Source organism: Mauremys mutica, chromosome 2 (genome assembly GCF_020497125.1).
Source record: "Mauremys mutica isolate MM-2020 ecotype Southern chromosome 2, ASM2049712v1, whole genome shotgun sequence".
NCBI lineage: Eukaryota > Metazoa > Chordata > Testudines > Geoemydidae > Mauremys > Mauremys mutica.
In genome coordinates, this window is record NC_059073.1 from 144,331,854 (window position 1) to 144,356,417 (window position 24,564).

The 24,564-nt window shown below is 45.7% G+C and overlaps 2 protein-coding genes across 4 annotated transcripts in view; both read left to right on the forward strand.

Moving 5' to 3' along the window:
* LOC123362904 (tetraspanin-15-like) overlaps nt 1–19,986 on the forward strand; it is a 321,860-nt gene extending 301,874 nt beyond the window's left edge. For all 3 annotated transcript variants that reach the window (XM_045003460.1, XM_045003459.1, XM_045003458.1), the window contains one exon: nt 19,496–19,986. In XM_045003460.1, coding sequence (XP_044859395.1) covers nt 19,496–19,720 — 225 coding nt within the window. In that variant the 3' untranslated portion in view covers nt 19,721–19,986. The remainder of the gene's footprint in view (nt 1–19,495) is intronic.
* SLC4A5 (solute carrier family 4 member 5) overlaps nt 9,511–24,564 on the forward strand; it is a 167,418-nt gene continuing 152,364 nt past the window's right edge. The window contains exon 1 of the mRNA XM_045003457.1: nt 9,511–9,613. The gene's annotated coding sequence lies outside the window, so the exon portion shown is untranslated. The remainder of the gene's footprint in view (nt 9,614–24,564) is intronic.

Sequence of the window (24,564 nt, forward strand, 5' to 3'; positions counted from 1 at the left end):
CACCCCAAGGTGTAAATCTCCCTCCTGTGCCGCGTGCGTCTAATCTAGTAGTTTCTCGTCTTTGGTCTATTGGCCACTTGCTCATCGTCTGCGGAGACCTGGCTTTGCTGCTTGCTTTGCTGCTCCTACAGCCTCCAAGCTCTTCACTGTAGAGAGTGCCTGGGCCTATAAAAGGAGCTTGCAACAAGAAGGCAGCTCAGCTGCCTCCATTAAAGGCCACTGCTGAGTAAGTGGAAGAGGAGAGGAAACAGTAGCTGCAAGGGGCCAGTGTCCCCATCAGAAGGGAAATGTCCAGGGGAGCAGGTCAGAAAAGGGACCACATGGGTGGGTAGCATGTGCAGGGGAGTAAGAGGCAGGGCTGGCTCCAGACCCCAGTGCGCCAAGCGCGCGCTTGGGGCGGCATTTTGCCGGCAGGGCGGCAGGCAGCTCCGGCGGACCTTCCGCAGTCATGCCTGCGAGAGGTCTACCGGAGCCGCGGAACCAGCAGACCCTCCGCAGGCACGTCTGCAAGAGGTCCCCTGGAGCCACGGGACCGGCGTGCTTGGGGCGGCCAAATTCCTAGAGCCGCCCCTGGTAAGAGGGAAGGGATCCACATGAATGCGTCAGTGTGAGTAATTGCATACTTCCCACTTACATTCCCCCTGCAGTTTCAACTGAATGTGGTTTGCTGCTTCACTTCCTGTCCTAAATTCTTGAGTAATGTTGCTGGGCACACTTAAGCAGCTATAGTGTTGTGCTCAAGTGTGAGTGCTTCCAAGGAATGAGCTTTTAACTCAGTTTCTTTGTAGAGTGCTTTGAGATGAAATATGTTCTATATAAAGTGGACTCAGATCAGAAGACCTGGATTCTGTTCCTGACTGTGTGCCTGCTGGGTGACCTCTGGCAGGACACGTCGCTGCTCCGTGCCTCAGTTTCCCCCTGTAAAATGGGGATAATGATACTGACCTCCACTGTAAAGTGCTGTGTAAGATCTGGGTTGTATTTGTATTATTTTTGGGAAGCGTTTGTACAGCACCTAGTGCAATGAAATCTTGGTCCATGACTTGTGCTCCCAGGCACTGCCACAAAACAAAATAATATAGATACAAATAATCTTGGGCCAAATTCTGTGTTGGTGTAAATGGGGGAAACTCCGTAGAAGTCAGTGAAGTTGCATCCATTCACATCAGCATAGAATTTAGCTTGTTCGGTGCGTGGAGGTGAAAAACACCTGCACACACACACCTTTCCTTTCCACGCATCCTTCCTTCTCTTCAGTTTGCATAACTGCAAATATTCTTTGGCCATGAATATTATCCAGACCGTTATTACACCCAGCTGCCATATTTGGCACTGACCTTCTCCATAGCTATGCTATCTGCTGTGCAATGTAGCATTTCCTTTTATTTGTTCTAATTAACAGGAGGTAATTTGCAAGGGGCCCCTGAGCAACCTTTTAGTGATGGCTGATCAATTCTTCAGACCAGAATTAATTACCAACATCAGTTACATCTTTCAGTGCAGTTGGTGAATGTTTATAAACACCCCACGCTGACTTTCCTTCATCACACATTAATTAGGATACCTCAAAGCCTTTGAGCAAAAACTGATCCATCCGCTATTTATGACAGTCACCTGGGCAAGATGTGAGTTGGTGAGAGAGGTGAAATGCTTTGGATGCCATTTCCAATCCCCTGAGCCTACTACCCTCACTGAGCCTCATTACCATTATAACAATTATTATTCGGTTCCCATTAAGCACAGTACATGACCTCCTCTAGCCAGTCCTTGCAACCTGAGCAAAACCCCACAGTATATTGGTCGTCTTGCTACTGTAAGATACATGTTTATAGCCACCTGTTCTTGAACAATTCTCTAGATTTATAAAATATCTACAGACATGTCATTTGGAGAGTTTAACACCTTTTTTATAGAAATTGCACTGAATGAAATTCACCCTTTTGCAGAGATCCAGTGTAAGGTCTGTATGGAATTTCAATCCCATATAAGCATTCCAGTAGTAGCAGTGTGTAGGCCAGGGGTCGGCAACCTTTCAGAAGGGCTGGGCCGAGTCTTCATTTATTCACTCTAATTTAAGGTTTTGCGTGCCAGTAATACATTTTTAGAAGATCACTTTCTATAAGTCTATAATATATAACTAAACTATTGTTGTATATAAAATAAGGTTTTTAAAATGTTTAAGAAGCTTCTTTTAAAATTAAATTAAAATGCAGAGCCCCTGGACCGGTGGTCAGGACCTGGGCAGTGTGAGTGCCACTGAAAATCAGCTTGCATGCTGCCTTCGGCACGTGTGCCATAGGTTGCCTACCCCTGGTGTAGGCCATGATCAAGTTGTCTGCATAGGGATGAATTTCATCCACAATGAGCATGGCGGGTTGTTAGAATGCTTTAAACCATTAGCAAGTAGTAATGTCCACCTACTTCTCCAATCACTCAGTAATGTTCCTAGATGTAATGGGAGGAAAGTCAGGGGAAGAGCACCTTTTCTTAGATGGAGATTTGCTACATTTTGGAACATATAACTAATACTCTTTTGTGCAATAAAATGTTCCCTGATCTTGACCAGTAATAAAAGCAGCACTCACATTAGAAGTCTCTTTGCTTCTGGAAGCAGGAGGCCTTCAGAGAGTGGGATGTTGAATGCCTGGCAGCCTTTTATATTTATATTCAGTTAAAAAATACATGTTGTTACGGAAGTTGGTTCACACTTGGAGGAGAATGAAGACTGGGGAATTTGGACTAGTGAGTTTGTGAAGCTCAGAGGCCTTTATTCTTCTAAGGCCTTGTCTACACTACAAGACTATTTCGAATCAACTTAGTTCGAATTTGTGGATTCGACCTTATGAAGTCGAATTTGTGTATCCATACTAAATACACTAATTCGAATTTCTGAGTCCACATTCACGGGGCCAGCGTCAACTTTGGAAGCGGTGCACTGTGGGAAGCTATCCCACAGTTCCCGCAGTCCCCGCTGCCCATTGGAATGCTGGGTAGAGCTCGCAATGCCTGCTGGGGGAAAAATGTGTCGAGGGTGGTTTTGGGTAACTGTCATCATTCAACCGTCACTCACAAACGTCCTCCCTCCCTGAAAGCGCCGGTGGGAAATCTGTTCGCGCACTTTTCTGGTCAGTGACAGCGCGGACGCCACAGCACTGCGAGCATGGAGCCCGCTGCGATCATCGCTGCACTTATGGCCGTTGTCAACTCCTCGCACCTTATCGTCCACCTCTGCAACAGTCAGCTGCTGAGAAATCGGGCGAGGAGGCTCCGGCAGCGCGGTGAGGAGAGTGGCGCAGACCTCTCAGAAAGCAGGGTACGCCGGGCAGTGGAGATCATGGTGGCAATGGGTCAAGTTCATGCTGTGGAACGGAGATTCTGGGCCCGGGAAACAAGCACGGACTGGTGGGACCGCATAGTGCTGCAGGTCTGGGATGACACAGAGTGGCTGCGAAACTTCAGGATGCGTAAGGGCACTTTCCTTGAACTGTGTGACTTGCTGTCCCCTGCCCTGAAGCGCCAGGACACCCGGATGCGAGCAGCCCTGAGTGTGCAGAAGCGAGTGGCCATAGCCCTCTGGAAACTTGCCACGCCAGACAGCTACCGGTCAGTAGCAAACCACTTTGGCGTGGGCAAATCTACCATGGGGGTTGCTGTGATGCAAGTAGCCCACGCAATCGTTGAGCAACTGCTCTCAAAGGTGGTGACCCTGGGAAACGTCCAGGTTGTCATAGACGGCTTCGCCGTGATGGGATTCCCAAACTGCGGTGGGGCTATAGATGGCACTCACATCCCTATCCTGGCACCGGCCCACCAGGCCAGCGATTACATTAACCGAAAGGGCTACTTTTCCATGGTGCTGCAAGGACTGGTGGACCATAGGGGACGTTTTACCAACATCAACGTCGGGTGGGCGGGCAAGGTTCATGACGCGCGTGTGTTCAGGAGCTCTGGTCTCTTTAGACTCCTCCAGGCAGGTACTTTCTTCCCGGACCACAAAATAACGGTTGGGGATGTGCAGATGCCTACAGTGATCCTCGGGGACCCAGCCTACCCGCTAATGCCCTGGCTCATGAAGCCCTATACAGGCGCCCTGGACAGAGAGAAGGAACTCTTCAACTACCGGCTGAGCAAGTGCAGAATGGTGGTGGAGTGTGCTTTCGGACGTCTCAAGGGGAGATGGCGGAGCTTACTCACTCGCTCGGACATCAGCGAAAAGAATATCCCCGTAGTTATTGCTGCATGCTGTGTGCTGCACAATCTGTGTGAGAGCAAGGGCGAGGCCTTTTTGTCCGGATGGGAGGTTGAGGCAAATCGCCTGGCTGCAGTTTACGCTCAGCCAGACACCCGTGCCGAGAGAATATCCCAGCGGGAAGCGCTCTGTATCCGGGAGGCTTTGAAAGCAAGTTTCCTCGGAGAGCAGGGTAACCTATGACTCTCCACTTGCTTTCAAGAGAAACTGACCCTGGGCCTGTGTCAGTTTGTGTCGATTTGGATCTGCGGCTACATGCCGCGTTCTCCAAGTTTCCCCCACTTCCAAAGCACGTTTTTAAGCAAATTAATTGTTACACTCATTATTAATAAATCTTTCTTTTACTTTGCATTTCTGTTCTGGTGTTGAGACATGGACGCATACTGTGCTGGGCACGGTGTGCACTGACGTACAGACCGCTTCCTCCATAGAGGACTGACATCCTCCTGCTCCTACATAGGTCTCTGGGGTGGGGGACGGATGACAGTGGTTCTGCATGAAGGGGAGGGTTTGCAGGAAGGGGCGAGTGGTGCCTTCTTTGCATAGGGGTTTGGATGACGGCAGTGGGCTGCGGGTTTCTGCGTGGGAAGGGGTGATGGGTGTGGGAGAAGGGTGACTATCTGTCCGTGGATGAGGGCTCTTGTTGGGGCTCAGGGCAGCGGATAGGCTCGTGGATCCGTTGCAAGTGCATCGTAAGGGCACCCTGCCTTCACAGTAATGGCGTGGCAGGCGCTAGGACCCTGGACAAGCATACACATTACGAAATGATCAGGGGCAGCATACACAACACAGAATGACCCTGGTGCCTACTGACTGCAGTGTGTGTGTGCCCCGCAGTTGATCCTTTCCCCAAGTCTGTACCCTGGTACTGTAGGCTATACCGTGCAAGTATGAAACCCCTGTCCACCCCATACACCGAAAAATCCTCTGACAGGAAAGACATGACGGAAACAGTGATTAACAGCAAACATCTTTTATTAATCTAATAAACAGTGGGGGGATGAACCTTGGATTTGGGACTGGCTGAGCCTATAAGGGAAGCACTTCTACAAATTTCTAATGTGAGAAGTGCGGGGTACACGGCCGCTCTGCTCTGGTTCAGTGACAGTTCTCACGGCCTCTACCACCCCTCCGTCTTGTACTTTTGGGTGAGGGGGGGCCAGGACTTCTTGGCTGGGGAGGGCGATTGCAGAGACACTGCAGGGGTGCCCTGTCCTCCAGCCTGCGGTCCTGCAGGACATCAACAAGGCGACGAAGCGTGTCCGTTTGTTCCTTCATGAGACCAAGCAGCGTTTGGGTGGTCTGCTGGTCTTCCTGCCGCCACCTATCCTCACGTTCCATGAGTGTGCGATGCTGCTCACATAGGGTCTCCCTCCAGTGTTTCTGCTCTGCAGCCTCTGCTCGGGAGCAGGCTATCAGTTCAGCGAACATGTCGTCCCTAGTCTTCTTCTTTCGCCGTCTAATCATTGCCAGTCTCTGCGAGGGGGATGCCGGGGCAGTCCGGGAAGGAGCCGAAGCTGTGTGATGGGGAAAGTTAGTGATTTCCTTGTACAGATACATTTTGGCGAACAGTGAACACCGTCTAGTCAATTTCTATGAAGAAGACCGTACCGGACAACAAGTGTCACGTGGTCTCCAGAGAAGCACAACATTTTGGCCTACGCTCTGATTGGCTGCGCCATTGCACAGGAGAGCGGAGAAGTTGGGAGAGATAGCAGAATCCCTCTAGCAGAGAGTCCTGGTAAGCCTTACAGTACATCATGCTTATCAGTTAACGGATAGCTGTGCCGTCGTGCTAAAGGCAATCTGGAAATCAGATACTATGACCCTTTTGCAGCCACTCCCGACACTGCAGGGGAAAGATCAATGTATGCTTTTCCTGTGTGGCCTACAGCACGTGGCTGCTAAGCGCGGGGCTTTGTTATGCAAAGTATAAGTAAACCATTAAGAACAGTAACTATTCGCTAATTGCCCTAATTAGATGCAGCACTTCAGTAACGAGATTACCCTGAGGCGTGTCTCTCGAGTGCAGAAAGAAAGGATGTTAAGGGAAGCACTTCACCGACCGGGACCCTACGCGGCCATGCTGGTAGAGGCGATGGTTCCCCTGTATCTGAGGATGTCGTGGCGTGGAAGAGTGAGCTTCACCGGAGGACCAAATAAGGCACCTCTTCCTCGAAACCTCCTGCGGAGGGTATTTGAGGAACTGTTTGAAGCATTTGTGGAATTGTCCATGGAGGACTATTGTTCCATCCCAATCTGTGTAGACCTACTGTTCGTTTAGTTTCCCTTTAAAAACTTTTAGATATAGTATTTATAGATAGAATTTATATTTTTGGTATACATGTTTTCGAGCAAATAAATATTTTCTTGTTTATACGACTTACCGCCTGATCCTTCCCCTGACTCTGAGTCCGGGTTCACGGCCGGTGAGGGTTGGTAGGGGATCTCTGTGAGGGTGATGAAGAGATCCTGGCTGTCAGGGAAAGCGGCATTGTGTTCGCTGTCGCCTGCGCCTTCCTCCACGGACCCTTCGTCGTCTTGCCCATCGGCGAACATCGAGTAGGAACTGTCCTGGCTCACTATGCCATCCACTGAGTCCACGGTCACTGGTGGGACAGTGGTGGCAGACCCACCGAGAATGGCATGCAGTGCCTCGTAGAAGCGGCATGTCTGGGGCTGTGCTCCGGAGCGTCCGTTTGCCGCTCTGACTTTTTGATAGCCTTGTCTCAGGTCCTTGACTTTCACGCGGCACTGCATCGCATCCCGGCTGTATCCTTTCTGTGTCATGGCTTGGGAGACCTTCTCGAAGGTCTTTGCATTACGCTTGTTGGAGCGCAGCTCCGACAGCACAGACTCCTCGCCCCACACAGCGATCAGATCCTGGACTTCCCGGTCTGTCCATGCTGGGGATCTCTTTCTATTCTTGCATTGGGCTGACTCCTCTGCTGGAGAGCTCTGCATCGTTGCAGGTGCCGCGGAGCTCGCCCCGATGTCAAAGCAAGAAATGAGATTCTAACTGTCCAGACAGGAAAAGGATTTCAAATTTTCCCGGGTCATTTCCTGTGTGGCTGCTCAGAACATCCAAGCTCGGACTGCTGTCCAGAGCGTCAACAGAGTGGTGCAGTGTGGGATAGCTCCCGGAGCTACTAAGTTCGATTTGCATCCACACCTAGCCTAATTCGAGCTAGCAAGTGCGAATTTAGCGTTACTCCACCTGTCGGGGTGGAGTACCAAATTCGAACTAAGGAGCCCCCTAGTTCGATTTAAATGGCTTCCTGGTGTGGACGGTTGAGCGATTAGTTCGAATTAACGCTGCTAAATTCGATTTAAGATCCTAGTGTAGACCAGGCCTAAGGGGTCTTTGATTAAAACCTGAAGCCAAAGCACAATATGAATGTTCAAATTTCATCCCCCTTGAATCCAGCCTATATTGTTAAGGGAGTACATTGTCTCAAATGGCTGGATTCTGGAAGTTGCAATATGCTTTCAACTTCAACGTTGAAGTCAAAGGACCAGATTCCAATTCTAATGCCCTCTTCATATTCAAATAGGGTCTTGATTCAAGGAAGTACATATGCGCATGGTTTAAAGCTACATGCTTGGCTGATAGACATGTGCTGAAGTGCCAGATCGGTGCCTAGTACCTTGTACCACAAGTAGTCCCATTGAAGTCAGTGAGACCATGTATGGAGTTAAGCACTATTCAGTATGAGTAAGGGGCAGTACAAACTGGTCCTAAGGGACTTGAGGGCATTCAAGGTCTGATTCTGCACCCATCAATGGAAGCTTTTGACTTCAATGAGAGCGGGATCAAGGTGCCCAGCCCCTTATAGGATTGGCCTCAGCATTACCAAGCCATGACTCTAATACCGTGTGACATTTCCACAACACCTCTCAATCCAAAGGATCCGGTTTCACAAACTAGTATGAACTAGCTAGCACCACTGAAGGTATGTCTGCACTGCAATCAGATGGGTCCTTCATCTTGGCAGGGGGTTAGACTAGATGACCTTTGCAGTCCCTTTTAACACCAGGAGTCTATGATTCTACACCCAAGCTAGCTTTGATCTAGCTAGCTCAAATAACAATAGCAGCAGTGTCGCAGCACCGCATGCTGGCACCACTTCACTTGCTCTCGTTGTTTGAGCTTGCTGCAGCTCAAAGCTAGCTCAGGTATGTCTACACCTGCTGCAGTCACACCTCTGCCTGCAGTGTAGACATACCCTCAGATGCAGCCACCTCTCGGGTGGGGAAAAAAAACCACCCAACACACGGGACAGCAGTGAGGGAAGGGGAAACTTTGACCAAGAGCAACGCTATAAACACCGGCTGTTACAAAAGTTGCCGTGAGGTCTCTAATGTCTACATCGGGAAGACAGGGCCCATCCCCATAATAATAAAGATAGCACACAATTTTGAGGAGCTAGATATTTGAGGCCTTAAAATGAGAAACAATGGGGATGATTTTCACTTTACTGAAAGGGTCAGAATATCGTTGTCCCTTTGGACTGCCCGCTGCAACTTAGAAAAACACAAAATACTGCATGAAAATATCCTGCAGTCTTGTCAGTTTCAAACACAAATGAATAATGATGCCACATAATTATTTTTCAACTAAATTGAGCCTCCTTTGCTGTATGTAGCTCTCCTTAATGCGAGTGGTTGTGCCAAGATGAATTTGGTATGCAGCTGGGTAGAGCTGGAATATTTCATTGTCTGGGACAGACTTATGTGGTTGTGTGTGCCAAGTATTTATAGATTTATTACATCTTTCATACTCTTGAAGAAAAGAGTCCAATTCCCACAGTAGGTCCATGATCCTGAGGAGAAAAAATACCTAGAGATTAACTGAGAGCTTTTCAGTTAATCAGTCTGAGGCAGCTCCTTGCACATGTACCTTTTATTCCTCTGCACGTTTACACACACAACGTAACACAGGCATCTTAAAGCAAGCGCTTTCCATGCCACCTCCCTCTTCAGTTCAGCTCACCTTCTGAGCTTCCCCTTGCTGCCTGTTGTTTCTACTTATACCCTCCCACATGCATCAGTAGCCCAGAATTACCACCCAGATGCTCATAATCCCCCAACAGAAAGTGTTTAATTGCTCGCAGCTGAGCCTGTAGCCATCTTCACCGTGCAGCACTGGCAGTGATCAGGAGGCTGTTGCTAGCAATCTGTCACATGCACAATGCACCAGGTGCTTGGTCCCCTGTTCCCCAGCCTGGGAGCTAGTATATCACATTGCTGTCTAGTGACACGCCTGCCTCCCCATTGTTTGGGCTTCGGAGGTGACCATGCTCATGTGATCTGAGGGAGGAATGCCACAACTCTAGGTGTGTGAAAGTGCTGGTGGAGTGGAAGGTAATGAGCATGCGCCATCAAATCACATGGCTGTTGGGAAGGTCTGTGTGGGTCTGCTCTCCCTGTATGTCAGCAGTGGGTTTTGCCTTCCTCTCTTTACTTCCCTGGTTATCATAAAACATTTTTCAGGAGGGTGGATCCACCAAAAGAGAACATTGCATAGGCTCCTAGTCAGAGGGGGATTAAGGTTTCCTGAGGCCCTGGGCCAGAGCAAGTGGGGGGTCCCTCACCACCACTCAACCCCCATTCTGCCTCTTTCTGTCCCTTCTCCAGGGCCTGCCTCTGTTCCACCCAGGGTCCCCCCCCCCATTATGCCCCTCCCCACTACAGCTCGACAATCTCTTTTTCTCCTTTCTGTGTCCCCATTCCCCCCGCCCACGGCCCCAAGACCGGAGAAGCTCTGTCCCCGCACCACAGTCCCAGCACCAGGTCCAGGTGCTGGGGCTTCCCCCACTGCCTCCTGCGCTTTTGTGGGGGACCAGGGTTGGGGTGCTGGGGCTTCTCCAGCCCTGGCCACCCACCACTTCTGCTGGAGAGTGGGGTCAGGGGCCGCTGGAGGGGGACTTGCCCTGCTGCCCTGCAGCGTCTGCCCGGGTCGGGATCCGCTAGGGGGGCTTCCCCCGTCCCATGGCTACTGCCCCGGAGCAGAGATGGAGTGTGGGGACTTCCGCACGGTGGTGGATTTTTTTCCAGGGCCTCCCAGTTGGCTGGGGCCCCTGGGCACAGGCCCCAACATCCCAATGGCTAATCCACCACTGCTCCTAGTTGAAGGATTCATTAACTGTTCCAAAAATAGTGTTCTTTTGGTAAAGCTAACTAACAAATACAGCCTTCTGCTTTCCCTCTTACTGCCCTAACCTTTATTTTTCTTTCCCTTTTTCAGTGTAGTGAGGAAAGGGGGAATTTAGGCCTGCATCCATAAAAGGCCTAACCTCTAGACAAAGCTATATCCCTTTGATAATCTCCTTAAAGTGGCTGAGAGGTGGAACAATAGGAACATACATTGAAGATATGGAAATCCCAAATGATCTAGAAAATCAGGGAACCAACAACATGATGCACAAAGACTGAGTTAGGTCCCTGTGCTCCTTGGTCAGTCCATGGGGAGAGATAAGTGCCTTAGAATGGGACCCACAAAAGCCAGCACATTAGACAGGGAGCTGCCTAAACTAGCCACAGGGAAATTCTGAAAAGAGGAGCTTATCTTAAGCCTTGACCCTCTCACGGAGATAGGTACCTGAGTTCAGGCTGCTGGGAGGCACCAATCTCTGCTAGCAAGCCACAGCTGGGAACCCCTCTCCTAGAATTAGCTGGCTTAGGCACCTACTTTGTTTCTTGTGAGAATGAGTCAGAGACCTGCCTCTCTCCACACAAAATGGCTGGGGGAGGAGGTGGTGCCCAGCCCACCTTGTAACTTATAGCCCGCTGATAGCAGTCACCTGGTTATGTGGGATAGATTTTAGAAAGGCTTTTGACACAGTCACACATGACATTCTCATACGCAAACTACAGAAAAGTGGTCTGATGAAATTATTATAAGCTGAGTGCACAACTGGTTGAAAGACCATACTTTAGTATCAATGGTTTGCTGTCAGACAAGAAGAGTGTGACAAGTGGATCCCACAGGGGTCAGTCCTGGGTCTAGTACTATTCAATATTTTAATTAATAACTTACATAATGGAGCAGAGAGTATGCTTATAAAATTTGTAGATGAAACCGAGCGGGGAAGGGTTGCTACCACTTTGGAGGACAGGATTAGAATACAAAACAAACTTGACCAATTGGAGAATTGATCTGAAAGCAACAAGATGAAAATCAGTCAAAGACAAGTGCAAAGTACTACACTTAGGCAGGAAAAGTCAAATGCTCAACTACAAAATGGAGAATAATTGGCTAGGTTGTAGTTCTAGTGAAAAGGTTCTGCAGGTGATAGTGGATGACAAATTTAATGAGTCAACAATGCGATCTTGTGAAAAAGACTAATATTATTCTAGAGTGCATTAATAGGAGTGTCGTATGTAAGACACAGGAGGAAAGATGTGGCAAATTAGAGAGAGTCCAGAGGAAAGCAACAAAAATGATAAAAGGTTTAAAAACCTGACCTACGAGGAATGGTTAAAAAACCTGAGCTTGTTTAGTCTTGAGAAAAAAAGACTTGGAGGTTGGGGGGACGGACCTGATAACAGTCTTCAAATATATTAAGGGCTGTTATAAAGAGGATGGAGATCAATTGTTCCCCTTGTCTGCTGATGGTAGGACAAGGAGTTATGGATATAATCTGCAGCAAGGGAGATTGAGGTTAGACAGTAGGGAAAACTCAAACTCTAAGGTAGTTAAGCTCTGGAACAGGCTTCCAAGGGAGGTGGTGGAATCCCCATCATTGGAGGTTTTTAAGACCAGGTTGGACAAACACCTGACAGAGATGCTCTAGGTTTACTTGGTCCTGCCTCAGTGCAGGGGTTTGACTTGATGACTTATCAAGGTCCCTTCCAGCCCGACATTCCTATGATTCGATGATATTCTAATGTGGGCTCCTTCAATCTCTCCTGGTAGTTTAACAGCACTGGAGCCTGAATTCCTCTGCTGATTCCAGGACAGCATGGTCTAATGGACTTAAGTACAGGAGTGGAAGTCAGAAACATGTGAGATCTCATCCTGGTTTTGCCATTGAAGTATCAGGTGCCCTTGTGCAAATCACTTAAGCTCTTGCTAAGGACAGCCTGGCCCTTCGTTTACACAGTGATGCACACACTCATATAAAAGCAGCAAAGAGTCTTGTGGCACCTTATAGACTAACAGACGTTTGGGAGCATGAGCTTTCGTGGGTGAATACCCACTTCGTCGGATGCATGCTTATGCTCCCAAACGTCTGTTAGTCTATAAGGTGCCACAAGACTCTTAGTCTGGATCTGTAAAAGCAGCAAACACGGCTACCCCTCGGATACTTGACTCTCATATAAGAACCTGAATATATCTAACAAGTGGCATTAGATTTTTGAAATGCAAGTCTTAAACCTTTTTCTTAGTGGGCTCTGGAGAGCACTGCCTACTGTTTTAGAGCATGATGTTCCTTTTTGTTTGTGACCTGAGTTTGCAATTGTCCCAGCAGTGTGCATAGCAGCAGTAATAAATACGCGATGAAATAAAGTGTTTTGAATTTCTAAGCTGGCTATCAGATTCAACCAGAAGTCTACCTGCTTTGTTTATTTCTTTCTGCTTCAATTCTATGGCAGAAGAATTAGTTGAACCTTAGAAGTTCTGTATATCCCATTGCACAATTTCTGGGTTGTAAATAGTGTTGGGAGGTTAATGTATTCCACATGCCTTTAGTGATGCATGATTCTTGAAAGAATAGCATGAGGACACATTACTATCTATTTTAGTAATGAATTGTTTTCAAAGCCACAGGGCACAAAACAAACTTATTAGAAGATCATTTGAGCTGCAAGATATGTTGATTTCAAGCCATCTGGATAGCTAAATGATGTGAAGTGTTTTGAAGATTCTAATATTCACTTTACTTTCCATTTCTGTGGTTTTATTTTCTAACAAATAATATGAATAAAACCTTAGTATTTCATTTATATCGGGGTGGCCAAACCACAGCTCGCAAGCCACATGCGTCTCTTTTAGAGTTAGTGCGACTCGCAGAACCTTCTAAACCTCCCCATTCTCCATCTACCATACTGGGAGTGGGGAGCTCAGGACCTCTGCCTTGCAGCGGGGTGGTGGGATAGGGCCTTCTGCCCAGTGGAGAGGGGGTTCTCGAGGCTTCAGGCCCATGGGGCACGTCTGCTGTGGCTTGGGATTTCAGTAGGATCGGGGCCAAGCCCCGGCAGCGCCTCCTGAGGGGCTGAAGCCCTGAGCCCTAGGATAAGAACGCCCATATTGGGTCAGACGAAAGGTCCATCTAGCCCAGTATCCTGTCTTCCAACAGTGGCCAACGCCAGGTGCCCCAGAGGGAATGAACAGAACAGGTAATCATCAAGTGATCCATCCCCTGTCGCCCATTCCCAGCTTCTGGCAAAGTATCTCGTGCAGGTGTGCCCCTGCTCTCCAACTTCTGAAGATTGTCATATGCGGCTTGGAGAGTCAGTAAGTTTGGCCACCCCTGATTTATATAATGCCTTTCAAACAGAAGAATCTCTAATAATAATACATCTAAGGTTGGGCATTTGATGGATCTAACAATAATTGGTCAATTGACTGGCCAAATATTGTCAAAAGGTGGTCAAATATTTTCAAGCACTAATTTATTTGAACTGTGACCATAGAAACAAATCAGTAACAAAACCTCGGGGCAGTCTTACTGGAATATTTGACAGTATTTGACTGCCAGTTGATATTTGACCGGTCAGTTGACCAGCTTACCACGCCTAACTTTGCACTCTGTAGCACCTCTCTAAGGATGATGATAACATACTGTTCAAGTGCCAGCAACGTGCTCTGTGGTATAAAAACAGGAAACACAGGGATGGCCCCTGCCCTAAAGAGCTTCCACTGTAAGATAGACATAAAATAGACAGGATGCTCGGTGAAGCCCTGAGGATGGAACAACTGGGACTCTTAAAACAATTATTGTACTTTTAATTATCAAAGGGTGTGCTTGCCACTGTGAGTTTGATCCTGGTCTCTGTCAGGGGCGGCTCTAGGTATTTTGCCGCCTCAAGCACGGCAGGCAGGCTGCCTTTGGCGGCTTGCCTGCGGGAGGTCCCCGGTCCCGCGGATTCGGTGGCATACCTGCGGGAGGTGCGCCGAAGCCACGGGACCAGCGGACCCTCCGCAGGCATGCCACCGAAGGCAACCTGCCTGCCACCCTTGCGGCGACTGGCAGAGTGCCCCCCATGGCTTGCCGCCCGAGCACGTGCTTGGCGTGCTGGTGCCTGGAGCCGCCCCTGGTCTCTGTTATACAGCCTTCCAGCTCCCTTACTATTGTAACTTGTGAATAACGGAAGACCCCTGCACGTACTAGATGATTGCTGCTTACTCTGAGCCATTGCGTAGAAGCCTTTGTTGTTACAGCTTTAGATTGGGTAGGGTCAAATACTAGCAACTTCCATACCAGCAATGTTTATTGCATGAGAAACACTGTCATATGTGCTGGGTGTCCCACAAACAGATCCCATCACTGGGCAAGTCATTCTAATGATCAGATTTAATAAAAGATGTTGCATAGCGTGCTATTCATAAAATAACGCAGCAGCAATGGATGGCTGAAACTAGACCCGACAAAGAGCATGCTGTGGGGAACAATCCTGAACTGTTAGGGGAATGCGCTACGTGCCCTAATTGGTCATAGCCTTCTCTTATTTCGGTGATTGATTGAACAACTGTAAAGTAAAACTAGACATCTATAGGCTCCATAAGTATTAGTGTTCCATGGGAAGTGCAAAAATTGTGGGTGAGTCTCAGAGGCCAAGTCAACTTCAAACATAATTTTCGGATCACCTGCACGGACCATTAGCATGAATGGAAGAGCTTCCCTTCTTTTTCCAAAGACAAATGAATAAATCAAATGTTGTTAATGTTTATCTGTTCACTGGAGACCACTGATTTGATTAGTTATTTCCCCATAGTCAATTTGCTGTTAAGTCTGTCTGCAAATTGTGTAGCCTCTTGTTGGCAAACTCATTTTCCATTCTACTTAATGGAAAAACTGTTGTGTAATTTAAAGTGCATTACACCCAGGCCTGTTTATCCCGATTTATCTCTTCCTTTTAACATTCTCAGTTTCCAGACAATTTCACAGATTGATTAGGACTCAAATAAATCATTAGTATAATTTTTCAGCTCTAAAAACAATATGCCACAATAATGTGTTAGACTCGAGTTAATAAATGTGGCAGATGCAGTTTGGTTACTTCCTGATTTACACTTCAGTGTCCTTTAAGCAATGTTAGAAGAAAACATGTTTGCTAATAGCATTCGCAAAATGATAGGGAAAGCCCTGCAGACGTCAAATTAGGTTATCTTAAACCATAGGATTATATAGCTTTAATCTTACACAAAGCTCCTACACCATGGCATGAAGTTAATTGCTTGGGAGAATAAACTCCATGTAACTTAGTAACATATTCCTCTTAATGCATCACCCCAGCTGGTAGGTGTGCTCTTTCTGCATGGTATCTCAGTGCAGTTTTGGTCATTCAGAACTTAAAAAACAATTAATCACCTACAGAGGCCTATATAGAGGGCAAGTCAACCCCTTCCTCCCACCACAAACTTCGGAAAAGTTCAATTCAATTCAAAACATTGTGTTCCTGTCTGCGCACTAGACTCATTGCCCTGTCTGTTCCCATCACATGACTCTAATAGCTTCACAGTAGTATATCATGAGAGTGACCTACTCTTGGGTGATAGCGCTGCATAAACAGCAAAAGGTCTCAAGGGATTGTCCTCGCTCCTTTGTTTCAAACATCCAAGCGCATGAGCATGTGGCAAGTCTGCACAGCAACTTAGGACTGGTCTACTGGTTATACTGCAAGTGTGATTTTCAAACATAAATAGCCAAACAATGCATTCAAATTCTATATTGGAATTCTCACTTGGCACTTGATTGTGTCAGTGCCTGTGTAATGTGATTTGAGCATCTAAATATGGATCCCGATGTCCTTAAGGCACTTGTATTTCCAAATTGAGCCCATCTGGCTCAAAACAATGAGTCACAGGCAAAGACTGCCTAGCCTTCTGAGAGAAGGCTTTACTGCTTAAGAGCACTTCTTAGTCTCTTCTGTTTCACAGCAAGATGTTTCAGATTGAATTGTTTCTAGCCAGGAGAATGGATCTGGAAGAACTAAAAGAAACACGAGGTTTCAGAGCAAAAGATAATGAACGAGGTGTGTCTACTGTGGTTGGGTTTCCAATTTTGCAAACCCAAGAGTTTGGACAATGTTCAGATTAGCATCTTAACTTTAGATTGCTTGTCCAAACCAAGCCAAAGCATCTGAGCTATGCCCACCAGTCATCATTATTGTTCATCATAGTCCGTCATTCCACTGTACTTGGATTCTTAATACCATATTCAGCTCACATGTCAGTGGCCGTCTCTACTGAAGTCAATGCAGTTGTGCCCATGGGCACCAGAGATTGAAATTGGCCTAAAACTTTTTTCTTCCAAGGAAACTGCCATCCTCTGAAATCTGAGTAATTGAGGGGTTAATACCAAATAAGCCACATGCCGGATTTTGCTGGAACGCCTGATGTGCCAAATGAGCCAAGGAAACCTCTGATTATTACTGTTATCATCGTCTGTTCTGTAAATAGTGTCTTGTACCTGTTTTTACCCTACTAAATTATCTCCCTAGCGTTTTGCTCATAATCACCACTGTTGTGCTGTTTATAAGAAAATGTCAGGTGAACGCAAAGTGATACTTTAAATCTTGTGCTAATGAAATAGGTTTTTTAGACTGAAATGCTTTATGATTTTGTTTCTCTGCATGGCAGCATATAAATAACACGCTGAACCACCTCTTTCCTTCTGGCATGATAAAGTTTTTAGCAAAAAATTGAATAATTTGCCACTCTTCCCATAATGTGCACTGTGGCTGTACAATACTGTGATTTCAGACCTAACTGTAATCTGGTTAGCAAGGCACTAGTGTTATAATTAATGAGATAAAGCCATTTAAGAGTGTGATATAAATGAGGCCATTATTCTAGCTGAGAATTTAATGGGAACTTGGTTTTTGTAATTTTGTATTAGGCGGTTTGCATTGTTTCTTCATTTGTTGTGTGGTGGTGACCAGAGAAACTGAGCTGATAGCTGAAAGGCTAAGGGCCTTGCTTGGAGCAGAGGGATGGCCCAGTGGTTAGGGCTCTAGCCTGGGACTTGGGAGACCAGGGGTCAAGCAATTGCCCTACTGAAGATTTTGTGTGTTATGCTGGGCCCATCATTTATTCTCTCGCCTGTAGAGAGGGCAGTTCTACTACCCTCAATCTCAGAGGGGTGCATGAGAATAAATATGTAAAAGATTGGGCAGTAACGGGGGCCATATAAGTACCTAAAACAGATCAACTCTGAGTATCAAGGCTGGGCCTTGAACCTGAAAGAATGGAGAAATTAGTGCCTCAAAAGAACTGAGCACCCAAACATCACGCCACAGTTAATGGGAGCTGAAAATCAGGCTACCATTAACTCAGGAGGTTGCTAACTAAGGGATGCAAATCCAGTTCTGATCTACATCACTCATTCATATCCATCCCAGATCAGCAGCAAAGACAAGCCTATATGATGGCTCTTGTTTGAGCCACATGAAATGGCTGGTGCCTCAGTTCCATTTCTAATAAATGGGACTTGTCCCCCCGCTGGCAACCTCAGCAGGGAGGCCAAAGACTGAATAGACCATTGAAGCGGAACCTTTTTTCTAGAGCCAGAATAACAAAAATTAGCAGGTTGTTGTGGAGGAACGTATGCTGCCACTGCTTGTGCTACTAATCAAGAGAGAACTTCACTCTTCAGGGACCCCAGTTCAGTAATTTGCATTCATCCAAGAATCTCAAAGAAGTCCTTTTCAAGCATTAACCATGTATTTCTGCTAACACTCCTGCCTCTCCTCTCTGTACAGATGGGCAAACGGAGGCAGAGAGTGGGGGAATGACTTGTCCTAGGTCACCCGGCAGGATAATATCAATGCCAGGATTAGAACCAGGGAGCTTCTGGTTCCTCTTTATGGGCATAGTCCACTCAAAGCCAAGTTAGTCAAACCTCATAGCATGATCTGATACCATTCAGGGGTTAAGAGGAGATTTGTTCTCCTATACATAGTGCCACACAATTGACTAGATGCATTATATTGTATTGGCTTTTTGCCTTTCTCTGCAGTATTTAATATTGGACTTTGCTGAAGGCAAGATCCCAAACCTCATGGTCTGAGCCAGTTTGGTGAATTTATTCACTCAAATGGACAATAACATCGACTCAAGTAATGCTGATATTTTTGCTTTGATGGCTTTGTTTGGATGCATAAATAATGAAAATAAAAAATTACTGCACCTTCTTATCTACATTTGGAGAAGCCACAGGAGATTGTCTGGCTTAAATTCTTATAGTTGAAATGTCACAGGTTCCTTGGATATGTTACATCTCCTCTCTTGGGCCTATAAGAGCCTAACTGTCTTATGCTATCATTGCTGTGCCCAGGCTGCAAGTCTGTGCATGTCATGTAAACCAAGTAGGCATTTAGGACTGTCACAGCAGATAAGGGGAATCAGTCTTTTGAGTGACTGAGGGAGAAATTGGAAAAGACCAAGAGAGATGTTCATCAAACTAAATCAAATTATTGTTCCTTTTAATGCACTTTCACCTACCGAAACAGTAATAATGTTATATAGCACTGAAGGATCCCAAAGTGTGTTAGATACTGTGTATATCGGGCTCATTTACCTACCACTGAAATGCAGCCAACTTTACCATCGTACACGTTTGCTGCTATGCACAAATAGCGCGTTTTAAGAGCAGTTTCTCCACCTGAAACTTCATGGAAAATTCAAGGAGGCAAAATGGAATGAGCCCTACTGGAATTTGATCAGAACACGAGGGTTAACACACTACCTCTTGCCAAAAAAAAAAGTGTCAGGGAGGATAACTTTCAGAGCATGTTTAAAAGACTGCACTTGTAGCAGCACAGCAGTGCTGGGACATTCAGTACAGACTTAGAGCTGAATAGTACCACCTACATCTCTTCCTGCAGCATCTTCATTTTCCCTGGACATCTCCCATCCAAGTTCTGATTAGGCTCAGTCCTGCCTAGTATGAGACGTGAGGATTTATTAACATGGCCAGGTTTAAAAGACCTTTAAAATAAAAAGTTCTTGTATTTAAGGAATTGCATAAAGAGTTGACATCACTAAATCTAATCCTTTTCATTGAATGTTTCTTGCAGCTACTTGGCCTGGTTATGGCCAGGTTATATTGGCGAAAGCTTGACGACATATACTGCAGATGGGACACTGTTGATTTCAAGGCACTTGAGGTGATAAACTTCAAAGCAGTGGACTTAACAGGTGCTGGCTGGTGCTTGTGTTTTCCCAGAGAAGGAGGCTACATTCCCGTCAATGTCACAGACGATGACGATGATGAAGTAGTTATTGGTCAAAGTAAAGTGTGAAGAGGTACCGGTATTCTCAACGTGGCAGTTCAGAGCACAGCGCACCTGAAGGTACAGACTAGAGAATGTGTGATGGACCTTAAGTAGAGAAATAACTAGATATCACACCCAATTGTGCTTCATCCTCAAATTCATGGGATATTTTAGCAGGAATTCTAAAATAACTTAATATGGATACATGAGTAAGAATCAACACACCCTGAAGACACACAAAAGCTCCATAGTTTACATGCACTGTCTTGGCAACCCCAAGTATTTGTATATATCTCCTTTTTACAAAATAAATGTAACTTTTTTTTTAATCTTGCTTGTTTCTGATGTGTATTTTGAGCTTTCAGAAACTGTGTGGAATTGGTAGAAAACACTGCAGTTAGCTATGGAAGTATGAGTTTTAATATCCTGATTTATCACAAAGAAAAGAAGCCCAGTCTGCAAAGAGAATGTCATTATAACTACCATCTCTTGCAAAGATGTGTTCTGAATGGCCTGTTCCTACCTGCACAATGTTTGATATTATTATCACTATACAATTCTTCATTTCAGCTGTCTCTCTTGACTGCGTAAGGGTCAAATCTTGTGCCCTTCTCCAGAGCAGTGAGAAGCTATGGCCCAGTGGAACTGATGTGGTTCTGATTCTGGAAGAGGTCAGGGGCCAGGAGATTGTTTGGCTTTTTTGGAACTTCAGGCCAAGCTCTGTATCACCCGAGGACCGCAGTACTCTGCTTATGAGAGGTGGTGTTGGCTACTCTAGTAGGTGGCCTTCCTTCTGAGCCATAATGAACCAGCATTCCCCAGCATGTTGCTGCCATCGTGAATAGTTTTCAGATGAGCCCTAAAAGTGAGATCTTGACCATCTTTGGTTATCAAGTTTCCCATAGCACTTTTTGAAAGTTGGTATATATGATAGATAGGTAGTGATCACTTCAATATCCACATTAGATAATTACATTCTCTTTCCTTACATTCTCCTTGTATTTCCAATGGGACATGTTAGTCTTGTCACTTTACTGTCCTTAGCAGTTGTGTTGCTGTGCTCAGTTACATAGCTGCTGCATTTCAGTGAAGGGTGAGGGGTCCCCCATCTACTTGTATATAAAATCTCTTTGGCGTCAGTCAGGATGGAAGGCACTATCTAAAAGTAAAGAGTTTGCTTTTATGGTCTCTTGGGTAACTGGAACACAGACCCACTTGCCTAGAGGTTCTCCTGTAGCCTGCTTCATTGGAGGATGCCAATAGCTGTCTTGAAAAGGAATTGACTTTTCCAGGAATACGAGTCAGAATGGGGAGCCAAATTTTGGGTTATTGCTGCAAGTATACGTGCTTCTGCTTAGCTAGGAGAGATTCCTGGGGAAATGGCAATATGTAGGGCTCTGAACCCCTCCAGAACATCACTGGTGAACAATTGCTTTAATTCTTATCCTCAGGAAAACAAAAACACCCGCTTCAATGTCTGTGCTTGACCTTATTGCAATGTGATATCAGCTGGTTTTCATATTCATAGATTCCCAGGCCAGAAGGGACCATTGTGATTGTCTCGTCTGACCACCTGAATAACACAAGCTGTAAAATGTCCCTATATTAATTCCAGCTGCAAATCCAATAGCTGTGCTTGAATAAGAAAAATATCCGAACTAGATTTTCAAATTTCCAGTGTTGGAGAATCCACCGCGACCCTTGTTAAGTTGATCTGATTGTAAATTATTCTTTTTGTTTAAAAATTTGTTCTTTATTTCTAGTCTGAATTTGTTCAGCTTCAAATGTGATGAAATTATCCATCTTGAAACTGACAAATAGTTTCTGCCATTATTAAATGTATAACTTGGATTGTCGCAGAGTGTAGGACCAGATGGCTCAGGAGTTGGGGGCTAGAAATGGGATGTGGAGCCTTTCATCTTCAGGGTGCTTGTTCACCTCTATTCCCTGGTTTTTGCTAAATGGCATGCTGGAATTTGACACCTATCTGACAGCCTGTGCTCAGAGTAGGTGACTGTTTTTGTAGCTGCAGAGGAAAGCTTCAAAATAAATCAAGTAGAATGTAACACAACAGGTAGGTGCATTATGGAAGGTTTTTCTCCATGCTGAAGTACCCTTTGCTGGCCACTGCAGCAGGTGGGATACCAGACCCGATTTACCCAGTATCTGATCAAGTATGGTAATCCCATGTTTCGAATCAGCTGCAGACAGGAACTCAAGGTAGCCAGGTTATTAGGCCTGTTCCCTTTTAAGTTAATGATAAAACTGCGGGGGCCTGACTTTTCAGAGGTGCTGAGTATCCACTACCTCCATTGACTTCAATGGGACTTGTCAGGTGCACGTTAGAAAACCAAGCCACTTATTGTCTGCAATTGCAGCAGGACTGAGTCCGGTGTAGCTTTCCTAAGAACTTCCAAAGCCGCCTTCCAGGTTTTAGCCCCTACCCCACTCCAGAAAAGATCTTCTTTTAAAAATTCCTTTAGTTTAACCTAAATATCCTCCTCCTATTTTAGTTTCCCTGTTTGAGATTTGAGATTTTTCTTTGCCCTCCTATGAAGGTGTCTGCCTTGTTCAGCTTCTTGACAGATTCCCTGCTTGCTCTGTGCCTTCCCCTACCAAGCTGTCACATCAGGAGGCAGTCATCCACAAGACTGTTTCTTTACATTTTTTTTTAAACTCTGGCTTCTGAGCCTTATGATGTATAATGCATACAGCAGGGAAGCATAAATCATTTAGCACGTAATTCATCTCTTACTTGATTTATTTATTTTAAGAAACTGTTTCAATGTGTAAGTGTCAAGGTTTCAGAGTAGTCTGTAAAAAAAAAAAAAAAAAAAAAAAAAAAAAACCAACCTGGAGGGCAAAAGTACAATAGGAGAGGAGGAGATGGATACAATTTAAACCTTTGTCCTGGAGAAAGTAGTATTGGCCCAGACTGCCTGGATCATTCACGCTTCTGCCGCTAGCTCCTCTTCAAAAGTCCTGATCTGGCAGGATGCAACTTCGGTCTGGGATTCTCATCTTCTTTTGGCATGCTAACAATTATACTACACAGGCCTGATCCAGTACCCACTGCAGTCAATTGAAAGACTGGATCTGGCCCCAGGAGGCTTAAACTTCTACCTGTCCTGTCGGAAGGACGAGTTTCTTTCTTTCTTTCTTTCTTTCTTTCTTTCTTTCTTTTTCTTTCACAAGAACTCAATGCTATTCGTGGAATTCAATCTATAGGTCAGGAAGAATTTTGCATCTCCAGGACTGTGCGGCCGCCATTCTGGGCAAGTCTGGTTGCTTTTTCTCTCTCAGCTGTGAGGAGTCTGACTGCCAGTTTGGATGTTCCCTGCCCCTAGTGAAAAAAAATGATCCTACCTGTAGAGGGGGTTGGTCCTCTGAGGACACTGACTCCAATTCCAGATTCAGGGCAGATATTAAACCGCTTTGACACCACAGGCCACTTGCTAGGAGCACGAGAGGCATACTGTATTTGCATGAAAATATAATTTAAAAAAATAAATAAGTTCTTAAGTGTAATATCTTTCTTTTAACCATGTATGAAGGATGAGATACATAAAAGCATCTGCTTGGTACATATCGCCAGCAATGAAAGCCAAGCCATCCTACAGCCCAGTTAGTGAGGGAGATCAGACTGAGACCCCAGATTTTCAGAAAAGCTCAGCATGGTTGGGTGCACACTGGGTGCAGAATGACTCTATTGTTTAAGCTGAGCAGCACAGGTGTGGATAACCAGTAGTTGGGCATGGGGCAGTGTTCAATACTCCAGGGAGCACAGTTGGCTCCCTCATTCATTTTGGACACCCTTGCACCGAAGACTTCTGTAGGATTGTGGAGACAATTGCAGAGCACAAGTATTATTACTATTAGGAATTATTAACCAGAATCAGGATTGTGGTTTAACTAATGCAGTAATTAGATAGCAGGGTGTGACGTTCTGTACCTTGGGGGAGCACCCCGTAACCCTCATATTCCTCATTTATATATAATTGTGATCTTGCATATAAATCAGTCCATGTGAGGTATCAGGGGAACGGTTATGATCTGCTGGAAGTCATTTCTCTATCCATATATGTATATCATTAATGCATATAAAGTTATGAGAATTGTATAGTATGGTTGTCACTAAAACATGCTGTAAATTGGGGAATCAGCCAGATGTTAGCTCCCCAGAGGCAACAGCAAGGAAAGTAACCAATGCCCAGATGTGGTGTCAAACAACCATCAACAGCCATTATCCAGCAAGGGAGCTACAATTCAATGACTCACCTGCACGAGGCCACACCAGGGGAATTGCTTAACCTTGCCTGGAGACTCAGCAATGCCCCCCAGACATGTCTGGACTTGTGTGTTCCCCAAGCACATGAGACTGAGGGTATAAAACAGAACAGAGCAGGGCCATGCCTCGCCTTTCTCCATCCCCCACCCATGCTGCAAGCAACAAGGACACTGAGAAGACTTAAGATGAGGGGACTGACCCAGATTTCACCCTTGAAATCTGTGTACTATGAACTGCAATATCCAGTGGGGTGAGAAAAACTGCTTAATCTAGATGTTACCCTGTCTAATAGGGTTGAGAGTTTAGACTGCGTGCTTATATTTTATTTCTTTTGGTAACTAACTACGACTTTTTGTCTAACACTTATAGTCACTTAAAATCTATCTTTTGTAATCAATACATTTGTTTTACTGTTTATCCTTACCAGTGAGTTTGTATGAAATGTGGGGCAAATCTGCTCAGGTTTTGCAAAAGCTGGTGTCTGTCCACTTTCCATTGATGAAGTGGTAAAGCAATTAATAAATTTGCACTGCTCATCTGGAGCAGTGCAAGATGGTATATTCCTGAGATACAGTGCTGGGAG